At 39.8% G+C, this 19,838-nt stretch overlaps 1 protein-coding gene across 1 annotated transcript in view; it reads left to right on the plus strand.

Moving 5' to 3' along the window:
* Positions 1-19,838, plus strand: part of LOC124788632 (fatty acid synthase-like) — a 507,799-nt gene that overhangs the window by 317,126 nt on the left and 170,835 nt on the right. The window contains exons 16-18 of the mRNA XM_047255903.1: positions 81-189; positions 11,461-11,715; positions 11,918-12,079. Coding sequence (XP_047111859.1) covers positions 81-189; positions 11,461-11,715; positions 11,918-12,079 — 526 coding nt within the window. The remainder of the gene's footprint in view (positions 1-80; positions 190-11,460; positions 11,716-11,917; positions 12,080-19,838) is intronic.

A 19,838-nucleotide genomic window follows, 5' to 3' on the forward strand; every position in this document is an offset into this window, starting at 1 on the left:
CCCCTTCCATTATTTGTATTCTACCAAGGATTTAGTATCCCTATATTTACAGTATAGTAATATTTTCTGTATGTTCCCAGGTTCTCGCTTGGAAGACACTGGCAGCGCATAAAAGCATCAAGTATGAGAAGCTACCAGTCCTTTTTCACAATGTGCATTTTCAGAGGGCGAGTATTTTTCCATCCACTGGTACTTCTGACATTTTGTATGCATAAAAACTCTTAATGCAAAACATTTAACTGTAAACAAATGAGTGTGTAATGTTTCTTTCCAGATGTTGTTGTGGCCTTCAGTCCAAAGGCTAGTATGATGAAGCTCTCCAAGTTGCTCTATCCTGTGCAAAACTCTTCATCTTTGAGTAACTACTACAACTTACATCCTTCTGAATCTGCTCTCGACATCCGTCTCTTGGTCTCCCCCCAATACTAAATTGGTGATTCCTTGATGGTTCAGGATGTGTCCTATCAACCAATCCCTTCTTCTGCTCAGGCTGTGCCACAAATGCCTTTTATCTCCAATTCCATTTAGTACCACCTCATTAGTTATGTGATCTACCTTTCTGATTTTCAGTATTCTTCTGCAGCTCTTCTGTCTAAACTGTTTGTTTCACTTCCACACATGGCTACACTCCATACAAATACTTTCAGAAAAGACTTCCAAACATTTAAATATATATCTGATCTTAACAAATTTCTCTTTTGCAGAAAAGTTTTCTTGCCATTGCCAATCTACATTTTATATCATTTCTGCTTTGGCATCACCAGTTATTTTGCTGCCCAAATAGCAAAACTCATCTGCTACTTTAAGTGTATCATTTCCTAACCTAATTCTCTCAGCATCACCTTAATTAATTTGACTACCTTCCATTATCCTTATTTTGCTCTTGTTGATGTTCATCTTACACACACCTTTCAAGACACTGACTTTTCCATTGAACTACTCTTCCAAATACTTGGTTTGCTATCTCTAACAGAATTACAGTGACATCAACAAAATTGAAAGTTTTTATTTCTTCTCCCTGAACTTAAAATCCTAATCCAAATTTTTGTTTGCTTTCCATTACTGCTTGCTCACTGTGCAGACTGAATATTATCAGGGATAGACTGCAATCTTGTCTCACTCCCTTTTCATCCACTGCTTCTCTTTCATGCCCCTCAAGTTTTATAACTGCCATCTTGTTTCTGTACAAGTTGTAAATAGCCATTTGCTGCCTGTATTTTACTCCTGCTGCCTTCAGTATTTCAAAGAGAGTATTCCAGTCAACAGTGTCACAAGCTTTCTCCAAGTCTGTAAATGCTATAAATGCAGTTTTGCCTTTCCTTAACCTACCTTCTAAGATAAATCATAGGCTCAGTATTGCCTCACAAGTTCCTACATTTCTCTTGACTCCAAACTCATTTTCCCTGATGTTCCCTTCTACCAAATTTTAATTCTTCTGTACAGAATTCATGTTAGTATGTTGCAATCATTCATTAAACTAATAGTTCAGCAATATTCACACCTGTCAGCACCTGATTTCTTTGAAATTGGAATTATCATATTCTTCTTGAAGTCTGAGGGTTTTTCACTTGTCTAATATATCTTGCACACCAGATGGAAGAATTTTGTCATGGCTGGCTCTCCAAAGGCTATCAGTAGCTCTGACAGAATGTCATCTACTCATGGGGCATTGTTTCGACTTAGTTTTTTCAGTGCTGTATCAGATTGTTCTTGCAGTATCATATCTCCCACTTCATCTTCATATACATCTTCTCCCTTTTCTATAATATTGCTTCATGTTCATTTCCCTTCTGTAGTACCTCTGTATACTTCCATGTTTCAGCTTTCCCTTCTTTACTTAGGACTGGTTTTCCATCTGAGCTCTTGATATTCATACAGATGCTCCTCTGTTCTCCAAAGGCCTCCTTAAATTTCCAATAGACAGTATCTATCATTGCTTAGTCATATATCCTTCAAAATCCTTTCATATGTCCTCTAGCCATTCCTGCTTTGCCATTTACTTCCTGTCAAGCAGATTTTTTAGACTTTTGTATTCCCTTTCACCTGCTTCATTTGCTGCATTTTTATATTTTCTCCATTCATCAATTAAATTACCCAAGTGCTTCTTCTAGCCCTCATCTTTTTATCTATGCGATCCTCTGCTGCCTTCACTATTTCATCTCTCAAAGCTACCCATTCTTCTTGTACTGTATTCCTTTCCCCTGCTCTTGTCAGTCGTTCGCTAATGCTCCCTTTGAAACTCTCTACAACATTTGTTTCTTTCAGTTTATCCAGGTCCTATCTCCTTAAATTATTACCTTTTGCAGTTTCTTCAGCTTTAATCTACAGTTCACAACCAGTAAATTGTGGTCAGAGTCCACATATGTCCCTGAAAATGTGTTCTAGTTTAAACTCTATTTCAAAAATCTCTATCTTACCATTATATAATAAATCTGAAATCTTACAGTGTTTCCAGATGTGTATCCATGTAAACCGTGCGTATTCTAATATTCATCCTGGACAACAGATCACTTATTGTACTGTGACCTCCTCCAGAATGATGATAATCATAAAACTGAACATTAATTATTGTAAATATATTTTGGTACATTTCAAAAACTCATGTGGCACTATTTAATTATTGCTGGGAATAAACTAAAAAGGTAATTTTTAAAGTAAGGATCAATTTGTAATGAAGTAAGAGAAATGTTATTTATTAATGTAAATTGTATCACAAACTACAACATGGACATTTTTTCACTTCTCAGCATAGTCCCAATGAACATTTAGACATTTGTCAGGTCATGGCATCAGCTTTTGGATCTCAGCATCAAAGAGCTCTGCCACCTGACTGTCAAAGTACATAGTAACAGTTTCTTTTAACATGTCATCATTTTCCAAGTGATTTCCATGAAGAAATGCCTTCAGTTCTGGAAATGGATGAAAGTCTGATGGTACTAACTTAGAGCTGTATGGTGGATGATCCCAATGAAACTTGTTCAGTTGTGTCTTTTTTCTTGCCACAGTGTGAGGCCGAGCATTGTCATGAAGCTGTTAGACACCACTAGAGAGCAGTCCCTGCTGGCAATTTTGAATAACGTGCCTACACCATAATAATGTTTCACAATACCTCTTAGCATTTATTGACATCCCTCTTAGTAAAAAGTTGAACAGGAGAATGCTTTTCCGGTCCCTAAAAACTTGGCATTTCCATATTGCAGGTTGTTGTGTGAATTTTCATGGCTTGATCAGGGAGTTCGAATGATGCCACTCACCGCATTGGTATTTTCTCACTTGAGTGTAATGCGCAATCCATGTTTCATCACCGGTCACAGTGTGATGCAAGAATTTGTCACCATCCTTGTGACAACACTCCAAAATGAACAAAGAATGTGTCATTTGCTTTGTTTTGTGTTCTTCTGTCAACATTTTTGGCACCCATCTCGCACACATTTTTGTTGTTCTGAAGTTAGTCAGTAACAGCATGATAAAACTACTGACCTTGAAACTTGTGGAAATTTCTGATGCAGCTCATCAATAGCAAAGTGTCTATTTTGGCGAATTGTCTCACCAGTTTCTTCTAACAAGTCTTCATTCATGACACTAGGTCATCCAGATCATTCTTCATTATGAACATTTGCCCTTTCTTCATTAAACAGCCTACACCATTTATGCACATTTCCATCATTCATTAAACCTGCACCATAAACTTCGAAAAGCTGCTGTGAATTTGAGCAGCATTTAAGAACCAAACAGCCGAGTGCACTTCACAATTGGCAGGATTGCTGACTGACAGGATGACAAAGAAAGCAATATAACCATACAGCCAACACTGGCAGAGATGTGAAACGTATTCGTGGTGTAGTGAGAGACTGGCCAAGATTAGCTGACCATGAAAGGATGTCACATGACAGATTGGGTGGACATGATGCGCTATCAATTCTTACATTACAAATTACCCTCATTTACAAATACTAGAATATTTTCACTTATATTTTCTGACTCTCTTGTGGATCATTTTCATTTGATATCTAGCCATTGTCTACAGAAGTATGTTTGTTCTTGTACTGATTGAAACACTGTTCACCATTTTAACTCTTGATGATTATTTCTGTCCATAATTCTTTTAAACATTTTAAAATGTCAACAAAATTAAAATCCACATCAAAATAAGATTTGACAAAGCTCTTCTTAACAATCTGAACAACTGATCTGCTGAATAACATCTGAGCATCTGAATGCACTTGGTATGATTTACTTCTATTTACAGCATAGTTGTTCATGCCAAAACCTTCTCAAGCAATACACTTCTTAATTACAGTAATTTTATGATTAAAACATAAATTTAGAGAAGTATACATTTTTGGAACTTATTAGTTGGTGCTACAAAAGGGTAATAATTGTTGTTTAAATTAATTTCAAATTTATACTTGAAAGTTGTACATTTTTTTAGTTTCTTTTGCAAACAGTGTTTTTGAAATAAATATTTTTTTGTCAAAATATATTATGCTTTTATCAATAGCTAACAAAATGTTTCCACTCATGCGACAGTTGGCATTTAGTCCAGATAACTTCTGTCTGTGTAGTAATTTTATGTAATGTGGAACTTTTGTTATTTTTTCTTTAAATTATGCTTTCAATGAAACATATTACATTTTTATGAACAATTAACAGATACCTAAATACAGAATAATAAATTTCAATCCAAAACATTTTACATTAATTTTTTTACAACTTCAGAAACTTATATGTCAACTCATTTTGAATCAATACATTATGTAATACAAGACAACAGTGTGAAACATATACACTGATCTTTCTTTTTTATTTCAAAATAACTCCTCTTTTTGAAAATATATCATGAAATGATGGAGATTTATTGCTATTTGTTATACATACCAGTATGTATTGCATATGACAACAGCCCAAAAGAAATGCTTCAATTATTTAAAACAAAATGAAACAATGGTATATCCAGGATGGAATGTAACAACATTATGTAAAGGGTAGCTACTACTCACCATATAGGGGAGATGCTGAGTCACAGATAGGCACAACAAAAAGACTATCAGAAAGTGAGCGATTGGCCAACAAGGTTTTTGTCAGAAACAGACAACATACACACACATACTCACGCAAACACAACTCCCACACACACATGACCACAGTGTCTGGCTGTTGAGGGCAGGCTGTGCACAGCAGCTGATGGTGGGAGAGGCAGTCAGGAAGCTGGGGCAGGGAGAGGGAGGGATATCAGGGTAAGGGTGGGGGACAATAAACTGCTGCTTGTGGGAGCCTACATGGATGAGGTGGAGAGATGGTAGGGCAGCTACATCCAGTCGGCACATTAGACGAAGGGGGGGGGGGTGTTAGCAGCAGAAAAGAAGAAAATCTGAGAGACCGTGCATGCAGTGATGAAATAGAGGGCTGTGTAGTGCTGGATGAGGAACAGGTAAGGGGCTAGGTGGGTAAGGAGAATGACTAACGAAGGTTGAGACCAGGAGGGTTACAGTAATATAGGATATATCGCAGGAACAGTTCCCACCTGTGCAATTAAGAAAAGCTTGTGTTGGCAGGAATGACCCAGATGGCACACATTTTGAAGCAGTCATTCAAATGAGGAACATCATGTTCAGTGGCTTGCTCAGCAACGGGATGGTCCAGCTCTTTCTTGGTAACAGTTTGTCAGTTGCCATTCATGTGGACAGACAGGTTGTTGGTTGTCATTCCCTTGTAAAATGCATCAAAGTAGTTGCAGTTTAGCTTGTAAATCACATGACTGGTTTCACAGGCAGCCCTGCCTTTTATGGGATAGGTGATGCTTTTGGCCAGACTGGAGTAAGTTGTGGTAGCAGGCTGTATGGGACAGAACGTGCATCTAGCTCTATTACAGGAATATGAGCCATGAGGCAAGTTTTGGCAGCAGGGGTTGTGTAGCAATGGGCAAGGATATAGTGTTGGTTCAGTGGGTGGAGGATTACCATGGTGTGAGGAGTGGTAAGGATAGTAGGGCACGAAGAGGAGTAGCTGAAACCCTGATGGGGAATGTGATTCAGTGGCTCCAGTCCTGAGAGGTACTGAGTCATCAGGGGAATGCTCCTCTGTGGCTGGATAGTGGAACTTTGGGAAGTGGTTTGTGACTGGAGAGATAAGGCACATGAGATCAGTTTTTGTACAAGGTTGGGAGGTAATTGTGGTCTGTGAAAGCCTCAGTGAGACCCTTGGTAGATTTCAAGAGCGAATGCTTGCCACTGCAGGTGCGATGGCCTGAGTGGTTAGGCTGTATGGAAGGGACCTCTTGGCGTGGAGTGGATCACAGGCATTGGAGTGGAGGTATTGCTGGTGGTTGGTAGGTTTGATATGGATGGAGGTACTGATATGGCCATCTTTGAGGTGGAAGTCAACATGGAGGAAGTTGGCTTGTTGGGTTGAGTAGGGCCAGATTACAAAGATGTAATCAATGACTCTGAACCAGCTGAGTGGTTTTGGGATTCTCAGTGTTTAGGATGGATTCCTATAGATGGCCCATGAATAGGTTAGCTTAGGATGGTGCCATGCAGGTGCCCATAGCCATACTCCAGATTTGTTTGTAGGCAATACCTTCAAAGGAGAAGTAATTGTGGATCAGGATATAGTTGGTCATGGCAATTTGGAAGGAGGTTGTAGGTTTGGAATCTGTTGGGCATTGAGAAAGGTAGTGTTCAGTAGCTGTAATGCCATGGGTATTAGGGATGTTAGTGTGAAGGGAGGTGGCAGCAATAGTGACACACAATGCACCAGTGGTAAGGGAATAGGAAGCATGGAGAGTTGTTGGAGGAAATGATTGGTATCTTTTATTTTGGGGGTAGGTTGTGGGTAATAGGCTTGGGCACACAGTAACTGGCCTCAATAGTGTGTCATGGGTCATTAGGTTTATGGGCTTTATGAAGCATGTAGAAGATATGGGTGTGGGTAGTAGTAGGGGTGAATAGAGAGATGGACTCGGGGAGAGGATCTGGGATGGACTGAAGGATTTGAGAAGAGACTTGAGATCCTGCTGGATTTCAAGAATGGGGTCACTGTGGTAGGGGCTGTAGGTGGATGAATCTGACAGTTGGTGGAGTCCTTCTGCCAGGTAATCCTTGTGGTGGAGCCTTTGTGAGCAGGTTTATAAGGCCAGGATCAGTTTTTAGGTAGTGAATTGTGGTTTTTTCGGTGCAGAACTGCAGTTTTTTCTGTGAATGTAAGATTTGTTTTCATATTGAGGGATTTTGGGAATGATGGTGAGGCAAGATTTGAGGTTAATAAATTCTGGAAAGTTAACAGGCTGTGATTTGGGGACAGTAGGGGTGGATCACAGTTGGATGGAGGGGTGAACTGAGTCAGGAAGAGTTCAATATTCATCTTCGGTTGAGTTTGATTAGTAGGGTCCATGGCAAAAAAGTGTTCCCACTGTATGGACTGGGAGAAGGAGAGAATGTCTTTAACAAATCCAGCATTATTGAATTTGAGAGTGGGACAAAACGTGAGGCCTTTGGAAAGGACTGATACTTCTGCAGGTCTAAGGCTTTTGGAGGAAAGATTCATGACTATGTTTTGGGTCTGTTTAGGTTACAGATTCTGTATGAAGGTGGGAGGAATTTTTTGAGGGTGGAGTAAATGTAGTAGGTCTGCAAGACAGGGATTGTCTGCTATGAGGGGGTGTGGGGGAAGTTAAGTTGTTGTAGAGTTGATGGACAATGGTAGTCCAAAGCAGGAGTAGGAAGTGAACAGAGTGAAGAGTTTTTTGAGGTTGCATTGGGCATGTTGTTATAGTTCCTGGAGGGCAAGAGTTTCAGTGTATTATATGGGATCCAGGAATTTGGGATTGCATAACAGGAGAATTTTTCAGATGGAGAGGAAGTGTTGCAAGGAGGTTTGGGCCTGATTGATATGGTTTTGCAGGGCTATGTTGGTGAAGGCTAAGGATTGACAAAATCTGAATAGATGGAAGTCATTGTGGAAGAAAGAGTGGTAGCCGGATATGAATAAATGATGGTAAGGCTATTTGGAGGGATTCAATGAGCCAAGTAACAACTCAGGAATAGTATGTGAGACTGGTTTTGGCTAGGGATAAGGAAGTTTTTCTGTATTGAAGCAGATGGAAGGAGCAATGATCCATGGTGATGGATAAAAACACGCAAAAATACTTAAATAATGTAGAAATATGTCCGAAAAATTTTGCAAAAATACACCCAAACAGGAAAAATCACAAGAAGAATGAAACTGATGAAGTAAGGGAAAACGAGATGAAATTTGAGGAAGTAGCAGATAGTGCAATGCAAAAACCAACAGAAATTGGTGTGAAGACACAGTGAGATCAAAGAAAAAATAAACATAAAGATTGTAGTGTTGGTTACAGGTCTGTCTGGTGGATAAGTGTGAAGAAGAGGGATGAGATGAGGTGAAGCTATTACATGCAAATTGGAATGGAGAGGACAAGGAGTGGGCAATGGTAAGTGGTTGGTAGGATGAGATACAAGTTCGTGTGGCACAGGAAGGTGGTATTCCACCTCCCATCAAACCTACACAATATCTTAGTCCATCCCAACACAACACCTGCTCCTCATGGCTCATATCCCTGGAATAGACCTAGATGCAAGACCTGTCCCATACATCTTGCCACCACCACCTATTCCAGTTGGGTCACAAGAATCACATATCCCATCAAAGGCAGGGCTATCTGTGAAACCAGACGTGATCTACGAGATGAGCAGCAATGACTGTGCTGCATTCTATGTGGGCATGAAAATCAACAGGCTTTCTGTCTGCATGAATGACCATCAACAAAGCTGAGCATGCTGCCCAACACGATGTTTTTCACTTCAATGACTACTTCACAGCAAGAGCTGTCCCATACATTGTGCCACCACCACCTACTCCAGTCTGCTCACAAGCATCACCTACCCCATCAAAGGGAGGGCTACCTATGAAACCAGATGTGATCTACAAGCTGAGATGCAACCTCTTCACTGCTCCCTGTGTGGGCATGACAATCAATAAGCCGTCTGTCCGTATGAATGACCACTGACAAACTGTGGCCAAGAAACAACCAAGCACACTTGCCAACATGACGTTCCTCATTTCAGTGACTGCTTTAAGCATGTGCTATCTGGACCCTTCCCACCAACACCAGCTTTTCTGAATTGTTCAGGTGGGTACTCACCCTGCAGCAGATCCTACATTCCCATAACCCTTCTGGCCTCAATCTTTGTTAGTCACTGTCCTTACCCACCTAGCCACTTCGCTGTTCCCATTCCAGCACTACAGCACCCTCTATTCCACCAGTGCACCCACAGTCTTTTTACTTCTCTTCTTTTCCAGTACATCCTCCCCTTCCCTCTGTCTAACTGCCTGACTTCATTTAGCTGCCTTATTCTCTTTCCAGCTTTTCCCTGTATGCTCCCACAAGCAGCACTTTGCCACCCCTCACCCTTACCCTACTATTCCTCCCCCTCGTCATTCCAACCTCATCCGTATGTACACTGCCTGACTGCCTCTCCCATCATCCACTGTTGCTTGCGCACTGGCCTCAACAACCAGAGACTCTGATCATGTGTGTGTGAGCTGCATTTGCTTGAGCATGTGTGTTTATGTTGTCTATTGCCAATAAGGTCTTGTTGGCCAAAAGCTCACTTTCTGACAATGTTTTTGTTGTGCCTGTCTGCAACTCAGCATCTCTGCTATATGGTGAGTAGCAACTGTTCTTTTCATAGTATTGTTGAGTATGTTCGAATCCATACTGAATGAAATGATTAATTTTATATGATCATCTGTATCACATATGCATACCATACATAAGTTCATATTGTAAAGTGTACTCAGGATATGGACTGACTGCTTCCTTAATGGACTTTTGTCTAACTCACCTCCCCAACCCCAGATACATGTGAAGTGGTTGTCATGACATACAACACATTTGTTGTTGGCACAAAAACATTTCCTATTTCCATTGTCACATTAATATTTTGCCTCTTAACCCATTTCACTTGGCCCTATTGTATTTCTCCTGTGCAGGACTGTTGTTTTTCTCTTCCACATTTTTATTGAAATGTACATATATAAATCCTTATTACTTTCTCTGTATCACCACTTTCTTTTTTACTGACACCCTTGATTGACATTGGGTTGTGGCACATTTACTCTTTTACTGATGGCTTTCTTCTGACTTCTCATTTCTTACAGTTCTCTTCAAATAAGAAAAGCTATTATGATACCTAAGATTCAGTAATTTAATGTCTCTTGATCATCTCATGGCTTTCAATTATGACAAACATTAACTTTTATTTATTTGTAGGATTGTTCATGACTTTGTATTACCGATAAGGCTATTCACCATGTAACAGGGGCACTGAGCTGTAGACAGGCACATTGAAAAAGAGTGAATACTAAAAATATTTCATCTTTCAGACAAAGACCTTATTCATACAGAACAACTCGTGTGTGCATGGCCACTGCACTGAGCACTAAATGTTGATTCCAACTGCATCTGACCTGAGCAGCAATCTAGCTGGGGTGGGTGGTGGGAGTAAGGAAAAGTTATGGGGTGATGAAGGACTGGAAATGCAGAGGAAGATGCTATTTCTTCTTGTGGGAGTGTGCAGAGATGTGGCAGGGACAGGATAGGGCTGTTAGGTGCAGCATGGGGTGGCTGTGCTTGTGGTAGGAAGGGGGTGAGATGAATTGTTATGAGATACCATTGTCAGGGGTAGACTAGATGATAGTGAAAGGATGAATGTGACAGGTCTTCCATCTATATTTACTGCTGGGAAATGATCCATGAGGCAAAGGGTTATGAGCAGGGGTGGAGAAGGTATGGCCAAAGATTTGTATAGGTTGGATAGACAGTGGAATACCATGGTGAGAGGGGTAGGGAGGATAATGGAGAGAATACTCTCATCTCAGGGTATGACGAGAGATATCCTGCCTCTACCACATCCCTGCACACTCCCACAGAAAGAAGTAGCGTTTCCTCTGCTGTCCCTGCATCTCCACACCCAACACCTCTTCCTTACACACACTACATTGCAGCTCGTGTCAGTCATAGCCACAGTCAAGCCTTAGTGACCAGTGATGGTGGCCATGTGTATGAGTCATTCTCGTGTGAATGTGTGAGAGTTCCTACTTTTGAAGAAGTGCTTTGTCCAAAAGCTGAAATATTTCCAGCATTATTCTTCAATGTGTTCCTCTGTGACTCAACTCCTCCTCTTTGTGCTAAGCATCAATGTGTTCTTTGCATATTGTTGTTATTCCATCCTGGTCTCTCTCTCGATTGATAATGATGTTTTCTAACTTAGAAGCAACTGTTGATGACAGAATTGTGTACTGACTACTAGTGAGCTTGGTATCTTAATTTTATGGTAGCTTTTTAAAAATTAAACATTAAGACACATGGATAACCATTCCAGTAACTTTATTTGGGAATAATATTAAAGAATAAAAACATTGCATATTTCATTCCAGGGAAGCTCACTTTCAGTGTCGAGATCCTCTTTACAGAAGGGCAATTTGTTATTTGTGAAAGTGATGAAATAGTTGTGTCTGGTCACATATTTGTCTGTCAGGAACCAGACAAGGAATTTATTACCATGAATAATGCTTCTCAGACTGGTCAACAAAGTGCTGTACCATTACTCAAGAGTAAGGATGTGTACTTGGATTTGCACTTACAAGGATATCAGTACACAGGAGTGTTTAAAGGAATATTGGAATTAGATGGTATGAAAACTAATGCAAAATATTTAATGTCTGTTTGTCATATAACAGTATATAATAAATTTCTTCAATTATGTACATACAAACGTTCTGACAAGATATAGTTTCTCACTCTTTATTTCATGTGTGCAATAATTTTTCTCCCTTTTAGTTTAAATCATAGTGGATATTTGATGAATAACTGAACAAATTACATTTTTTGCAGACAGTGGAGCCAAAGTTTGTTTCACCAAGAACTGGGTTGCTCTAATGGACACTGTCTTGCAGGTAGCCTTAATGAAGAGTGCTTGGAGATATTTCTCACATGTCTGTGTCCCAACAAAACTTCGGAAGGTGGTTATCAATCCAGAGAAAATTAGTCAGGCAGGTTGGTATTCAAAGAGTATTAAAATTTAGTCACTTTTCTATTGTTTTTCTTCTTTTTTGCGTAGCTTTCATTTATTTTGTCCAGATGACATTTGTAGTAGTTAGAATGAAGGCTATTCAAATGAGGACTATTCATAAAGTATCTAACTATTACTGACAAAATCAGTCTATTCACCTTCAAAGTAGTCCCCTCCAGCTTCTACACACCCATCCCAACACAATTAATGGAGGACAATGAGCAGGTTCTTTATTGCAGTGAATGAGGCAACTGCCCACTGGCCACAAGTCTGGCCATTTGCATCTCACTGCTTCATGAAGGTGATGCAGAACCCCTTCGTGGTGCTCCTTAACGTTAATACCATCTGGAGTGTACTCATCATGGACCAAGCCACTGGAGTCAAAAAAGACTGTTAGCATTACTGTTACACTGCTGCAGACCTGCCTTGCTTTTTTGAGTCTTAGGGATGGTGGACACTACCATTGCAATGACTGCAACTTTGTTTCTGGGTTGTACCCATAAACCCCAGACTCATCTCCAGTGATCTCTATGTTAAGAAAGTTATGACTACTGTTCATATTATCCAGCATGTCCTGTGCAACCTTTGAATGAAGTCGTTTCTGCTCAGTTGTTAGCAACTCGGGCATAGATAATGCTGAAATCTTCATGAGGTCCATACATTCTGTTAAAATGGAATGAATGGATCCAGTACTAATTTTAATCATGTCTGCAGGTTCTCTTATCTTGATTCATCTACCCTGCATCATCAGTGTCCTTATGTGATCGATAACAACCTCATATGTGGATGTTGAGGGCCTAACTGAACATGCTTAACTTTCCACTGCCATCTTTGAAGCAGTTTTACCACTTGTTTATCTGTGTGGTATCCATTGTTTCATCCCCAAACACTTGTCAAATATTGCAGATTGTTTCAAATTGAGAATCACCGAGCTTAAAACAAAATTTGATGCAGTAAAGTTGTTCCACTTTTCAGTCATTTTGCCCACAATACAAAATCTGGTGACTATCACTTTCACATGTTCACTTGTCAATGGCTAGCCAGTGATTGGTTGTTTCCACAGTTGTGAAAAAATCAGACACGTCCACTATGTATGCCTACAAACATAGAAAGTGCACACACCATGATACCATTGTTGCTTTCAGCAATAAAAAATAAGATCAAATACTTTTTGAACAGCGTTTTCTTGCAAGGAAACACTGGAAATAATCTTTCTGGCAGGTGGAATTGGCTTTGATTGTTTTGGTTCAGGATCACTGGCTTTTATTCACCGACTTGATTGCAATTTCTTTTCTAATGTTAAGTAATTGATCCTCATCTCATCCACAATAACATGTCAACTTACCAAATCAGTTGAATTATTTTGAAATGTAGCCTCTACATTGCTGAGGAAATTGTTTTTATGACTGACTCTTTCTCAGAGTCTTCTCATAGTAAATTTTCCATGTAAAACAAGCATTTTTTTTTTTTTTTTTTTTTTTTTTTTTTTTTTTTTTTTTTTTTTTTTTTTTTTTTGATAATAAGCCAATGGCATGAGCTATTTGATACATTTCAAATCACTTAGCACAATACCATCACAGCACAAGGGTATGAGACATGTGATTTCAGACATTAGAACTGCAATGGTCAGGAGGGAACTCTTCCCTCCAAGACAGTAGAGCAGTGGATTTACACCCAGTTCATCTGTCATAACCTCTTCTGCCTAAATGATCATTTGGAATATCTGGTATGAGATGTTCCTCTTCCTTCCACTTCTCTGTTGGGTCCTAGGGCATTGGGAAAAAAAAACAACAGAAAGGGATGAATAGAGAGAAAGGGCATTCTGGAACACAATTCTTCAGGGTCATCCATTGAGACCTGTCTGGCTTAGGAGGCTGTGCAAGTAGCTACACTACTGGCATAGCTTCACAAGAATGTGCAGACCTCTCCACCAGCAAGGACAGTGCTACAATAAGGAAGAGGACTATAGCTATAGGAACATGGAATGTCCGTATTCTTCTGGACTTAAGTAACAGACCAGAAAGAAGAACAACTCTCATCATCCTTGAGACAGCTGGATTAGATATAGACATTGCTGCCTAAAGTGAAACCAGACTATCAGGTGAAGGAGACATTAGCGAGGTCAGCTCAGGGTACACCATCTTCCGGAAAGGAAAGGATGCAGGAGAACCATGGTCCTCAGTGTAGGATTTGCAGCAAATAGTGAAGCAATATTGATTAATGTCTGTTGCTATCAGTAAAAGAATTATGATTCTTCTAATTCCCCTTGCTGGAGATTGCTTTGTCACTCTAAACTCTGCCTATGCTCCCACTTTAGACAGTAAAGAGGATACAAAAAATCAGTTCTACAAGCAACTGCGCAGAATTATCATCAAGATATCTACCAAAAATAAACTTGTGTTTCTTGGTAACATCAATTCTAGAGTAGGAAGAGAGAGTCGTTTTTGGGGAAACAGCAGGGTTAATCAAGATGTTGGAATCTGCAGTGCAAGTGGGCTGCCATTTCTTGGTCTTCACATGAGCATGAACTTTTTATTACCAACTGACAATTCCGCTTAGCTAATCAGTATAAGACAGACTATGTGGATGCATCCACAGTCCAAACACTGGCATTTCATTGACTATTTCATCACTCGGCAGTGTGACAAAAATGATGTCTTGATCACAGACACAGCTCAAGACAGTGATGACTGCAGGACTGATCACCAACAGCTGGTTAGCCATCTGAAAGGATTTCTGTCCATCATAAACCATGATCCTACATCTCAAAACCTTCCACAAGAAAATTCTACATACACGCCCTGCAGAAATGAAAAAGTTTTGTTCTCTCTTGCAAGACATGCTTTTGGATTGACTTAGCAGTACAACAGTTAACTCAAAAATACTGAACAGGGCAGGCCACTTTAAAAACATCTTCAGAAAGACTGCAGAGGATCTCATTAGTTCTGATGCAAAGAAGAGAAATGACTCATTTGATGACAACAATGAGGGGATTAAGAATCTCATAAATGTCAAATGGGATGCTTACCTGTCTCTTGCTCAAGATCCATCCTCCATGGAAAAGAAAAGATGGCTTTAAGGATTCAAGCAGAAATGTTTGGCTAAAATAAGAACAATCAAGAATGACTGGAATCAACAGAAAACCAAGGAACTCCCAAACTTCAAAGTCTCTTAGATTCCAGGGACTTGCAGAATTTTTACACTTGAATAAGAAAAATATGTGGATCACTTCATTCTTCATCAGGAACTCTGAAAGCTGCCACAAGTATGAGCATTCTCACTGTAAGTCAGGACATCTTGTTTTACTGGAAACAGCATTTCATCTCACCCTTGGAAAATTGTTCTGCCTCTGACACTTTCTCATACATGTTCCACAACATCCAACACAAACTTGGGTGGCAGTTTCACTGACATTTCATGAATTCAGCAAGGCTCTAGATAGTATCAAACTGAGCAACAAGACCTGACAACATCTCCATGGAGATCATTCAAAGTAGTGTCTTGTCTCCAAAAGCCAGACTCTTCTCCCAGTCTCTTTTAATGTGAGAAACCCATAAGGTACCAGCAGACTTAAAGAACTCCAAAATTTTCAATATTTTTTAAAAAAGTGACTGTAGCATATGTGGCAATTACTGGGGCATACTCTTACTCTGTGATTCATTAAATTTTTGGTACAGTTCTGTTGAATGACCTCCAGACTGTTTCTGAGACTGTACTTTCTTAATCTCAGTGCTGCTGATTTTGCCCCTCCAGATGAACTATTGACATAATCCTCTGTGCATGACAACTGCAGGAGAAGTGCAAGGAATAACATGAGCCTTTACTGAATTGATGAAAAAAAAGGGTGACATCAAGAAGTAGTCACGTGACATAAACAAAACTGAAAGATTGTGTCTATTCAAATTTTGCACCAGTCGCATACAAGTGATGTTAGTCAAAAATGCCTAACACCTCACAGAATTTGAATGAGTTTGTGTAATATGGTTATGTGAAGCTGGATGTTCCATCTGTGATACAGCAGGAAGTCCTGGCAGAAATGTAGCCACTGTACATGGTTGCTGGCAGCAGTGGTCTTGAGACTCCAGATGATCACATGCCACTACAAAAAGAGAAGACCATTGTGTTCAACTTATGGCTCTGTCACATTGTACTGCATCTGCAGCAGCAATTTGAGCAGCAGCTGACACCACAGTGACAGAAAAAAAACTGTTACAAATTGGTTATTTCAAGGACAGCTCTGAATCAGACTGAACCCAAACTGCCGCCGTTTGCGACTTCAGTGGTGTCAAATGAGAGCTCATTGGAGGGCAGGGTGGAGGTCTGTTGTGTTTTCTGATGAAATCTGGTTCAACCTCTGTGCCAGTGCCAGTTGTGTGTTGGTTAGTAGGAGGCCAGTTGAGGACCTGTACCCGACATGTCTGCATGCTAGTCACATTCGACCTACACCTGGGATGCGATTTCATATAACAGCAGGAACACTGTTGTGGTTATCCCATGCACCCTGACCACAAATTTGTATGTCAGTCGAGTGATTTGACCTGTTGTGCTGCCATTCATGAACAGCATTCCAGGTGGTGTTTTCTGACAGGGTAACACTCACCCACTTGCAGCTGTTGTAACTCAACATACTCTAATGTGTGTTGCTTTGGACTGTTTAATCACCAAATTTGCCTACAATCAAACACATATGGGATGTCATCAGATGACAACTCCAGTATCATCCACAAACAGCACTAGCTATGCATGTATTGACTGACAAAAGTGCAGCAGGCGTGGAACTCCCTCCCATAAACTGACATCCAGCACCTGTAAAATACAATGCATGCATGTTTGCATGCTCATATTCAACATTCTGCCATTTACATTGGTTGTTAATGTACCAGCAATTCACATTTGCAATGGCTTATCACACACTTACATTAACCTGTGATCTATAAATATTAGTCACTTAAATATGTTATCTAGACAAATGTGTTCCCAACATTTCACTACTGTACATTAATTATTTTTTGATATTGCATTTTTTCTGTCAATGTATTTGTGTTCTATGACCTAAAAAAGACCTTTGATACTGTGCACAGAAAAGTTATGTGTTAGGCCTTAAAACATTTGGGTTACGCTTTCTTATATCTTCCTTTGCATGCTGTTGGGTTTTTAGTGGATACAGGAGCAAGGAACAGATGCTGTTCATGCACAGAGAATTCAGATATTAATTTATTGTATATGTAACATCGAATAGTAAAATAATACATAACTTCATTGCTGTATTTGCTGTGTCAATTGTTAACAGTAGATTTGAATCTAGAAATGTATATAGATAACAAAAGATTTATAAGTCTATCACTCTTCAGTACAATTTCTATTCAGAGATGTTGAGCCCTGGCCACAATAAAAGTCTGTAAATGTTACTCAACTGGCAAACACACAAAATGGCTCAGTGTCTGAGTGTTTGAACTTAAGAACATCTACTGCTGGAGCTCTGGAGAGGGGATGCTTGCATCTCATTGGCAGTGGCTTAATCATTTGTAGCAGTGCTCTCATGCCACAGTGATGGCTGTAGGAAATGTGGCACCATAACTGGTGACACGTGTATTTGAAAGTGTGGCAGACCAAGAGTGGCCGATACCCACCCTTAACACTGTTCAATTCATTCAAGCTTCCCATGTCTGGGCAAGTGCTCTACCAAAATGAAACATGTGACATATTTCTTATTACAAATGGTCTCAAACAAGGATGTGTCCTCACGCAAATGTTTTTGCTCTGCACGTAGCAGCTGTGTTTAATAAGACATCATCTGGAAGCAATCACACTAGTGGACTTAAATACAGCTATGATGGAGGGCTATTTAATCAATCCAGACTGTGTTCTAAAAGATTTATGAGTCTCACCCAGGCAATTGCACTGCAGGATGCTTCACTAGCTCACACACCTGCAGAACTGCAACTGTGTGTAAAGCGCTGCAGTACTGCATGTAAATGGTTTGACCTGTTATCAACATCCATAAATGAGGTTACTTGCTCCTGGAACTGTCTTTTGGATTTCAATATCTCTAGTTCCTGTACACGTTTCTAACAAGTAAATCACTTCCTCTTTCTGGGAAGTACATTATCAGCTAAATATTCATCAGAAAACAACATGGAGAACAGAATTAATGCCACACATGTTGCTTTTGGATGTTTCCTATGTCGGGTCATCCTGGCAAACACACAAAATGGCTCAGTGCATGAGTGTTTGAACTTAAGAACATCTACTGCTGGAGCTCTGGAGAGGGGATGCTTGCATCTCATTGGCAGTGGTTAATCATTTGTAGCAGTGCTCTCATGCCACAGTGATGGCTGTAGGAAATGTGGCACCATAACTGGTGGCACGTGTATTTGAAAGTGTGGCAGACCAAGAGTCACCGACACCCACCCTTAACACTGTTCAATTGACTCTATGCACCAGACTGATGGTGTATCAAGCAGGTGTTGCTCCTACCCTGCTCTGTGGTTGCAAAACCTAAGTGCTGTATGACTGTGATGTTAAGAAACCAGAATGCTGCAATCAACAGAAGCTTAGAAACATTATGAATATCAAATGAGGTAATTTCGTATCAAACATTACTATTCTTGAGAAGGCAAAGATGTAAAAGATGTAAACTTTAGAAGCAACCATTACTGGTCACCAACACACATTGGACATGTCCAGTGGATAAGAAACAACAGACTTAGTCATTAAATTTTGTATAGTGAAGTGAGCAAAGGTAGAAGTCCCTGTGGTACTCCTCTGAAGCACTATAAGGTCCAATTCAAGAATAATCTAAAGAGCCTAAACATTGACCTGTGTAATTGGTGCAATGCAGCAGATGGTTGCAATCGCTGGTGCACAACTAGCTCAGTTGCTGCTTTACATTTTGAGCACTAACATCAGAGACAGGAAAATGAAAAACATCAGAGATGCACCCTCCACTGTCTATTATATGTAATCTATGTGGCCCTATTCTTAACGCAAGAATTGATCTGCTAAGCCATCAAATGCACTGCCATGCAATAATGGAGATGCTGCAGAAAAATGAAAACTCAGGTATGGGTATCAGCTGGTGATGACCACCACAAAGTGGTGTGTAAATTTCCCAGGTATTATTTTATAAATACAACATTATTTATGACACTGTGATACTAAACAAGCCAGTCTGTGCAAGTGGTCATCTCATCATTCATAAACTGCTCCACTGAGTACTAGCACTTTTCTACCAGGAAATCATGAAGATTTATCTTCAGTGAACCTATCTACATGCTCAGTACATCTCTACCCTTGAGTTTTAGGTACGTTTTCATTCTCATGTGTTGGAGTTCCTGTTGGTAGAGTTTTAAGTGGTATTTTGAAAGAATGAAATTTTCTTTGCATCTATTGTTGTGCTTGTATTTGAAATGGTTTTCTTCACCTAGCTCAGGATTTCTGTGTAGTAAGATGGTAATCACAAATGTGTACAATCCAGAGACTGGTGATATTTCTAGGTTATTGAATAATGGACTGATGATATTTTTAGGTTATTGAATAATGGACAAAAGGATGTTCTTGGAGGAGCAACACACATTTTTCTGAGGATTCTTTTTTGAAGTAACAGACATCATAACATGTGGCTTGAAATCCCCCCCCCCCCCCCCCCAAAAAAAAAAAAAGAAAAAAAAAAAAAAAACAATTTAACCATCGTAATTATGTAGATTCAAAGTAACTGTGGTATGCCACTTTCCTGCTGTTTAT

Source organism: Schistocerca piceifrons, chromosome 3 (assembly GCF_021461385.2).
Source record: "Schistocerca piceifrons isolate TAMUIC-IGC-003096 chromosome 3, iqSchPice1.1, whole genome shotgun sequence".
In the NCBI taxonomy this organism is placed as follows: Eukaryota; Metazoa; Arthropoda; class Insecta; order Orthoptera; family Acrididae; genus Schistocerca; species Schistocerca piceifrons.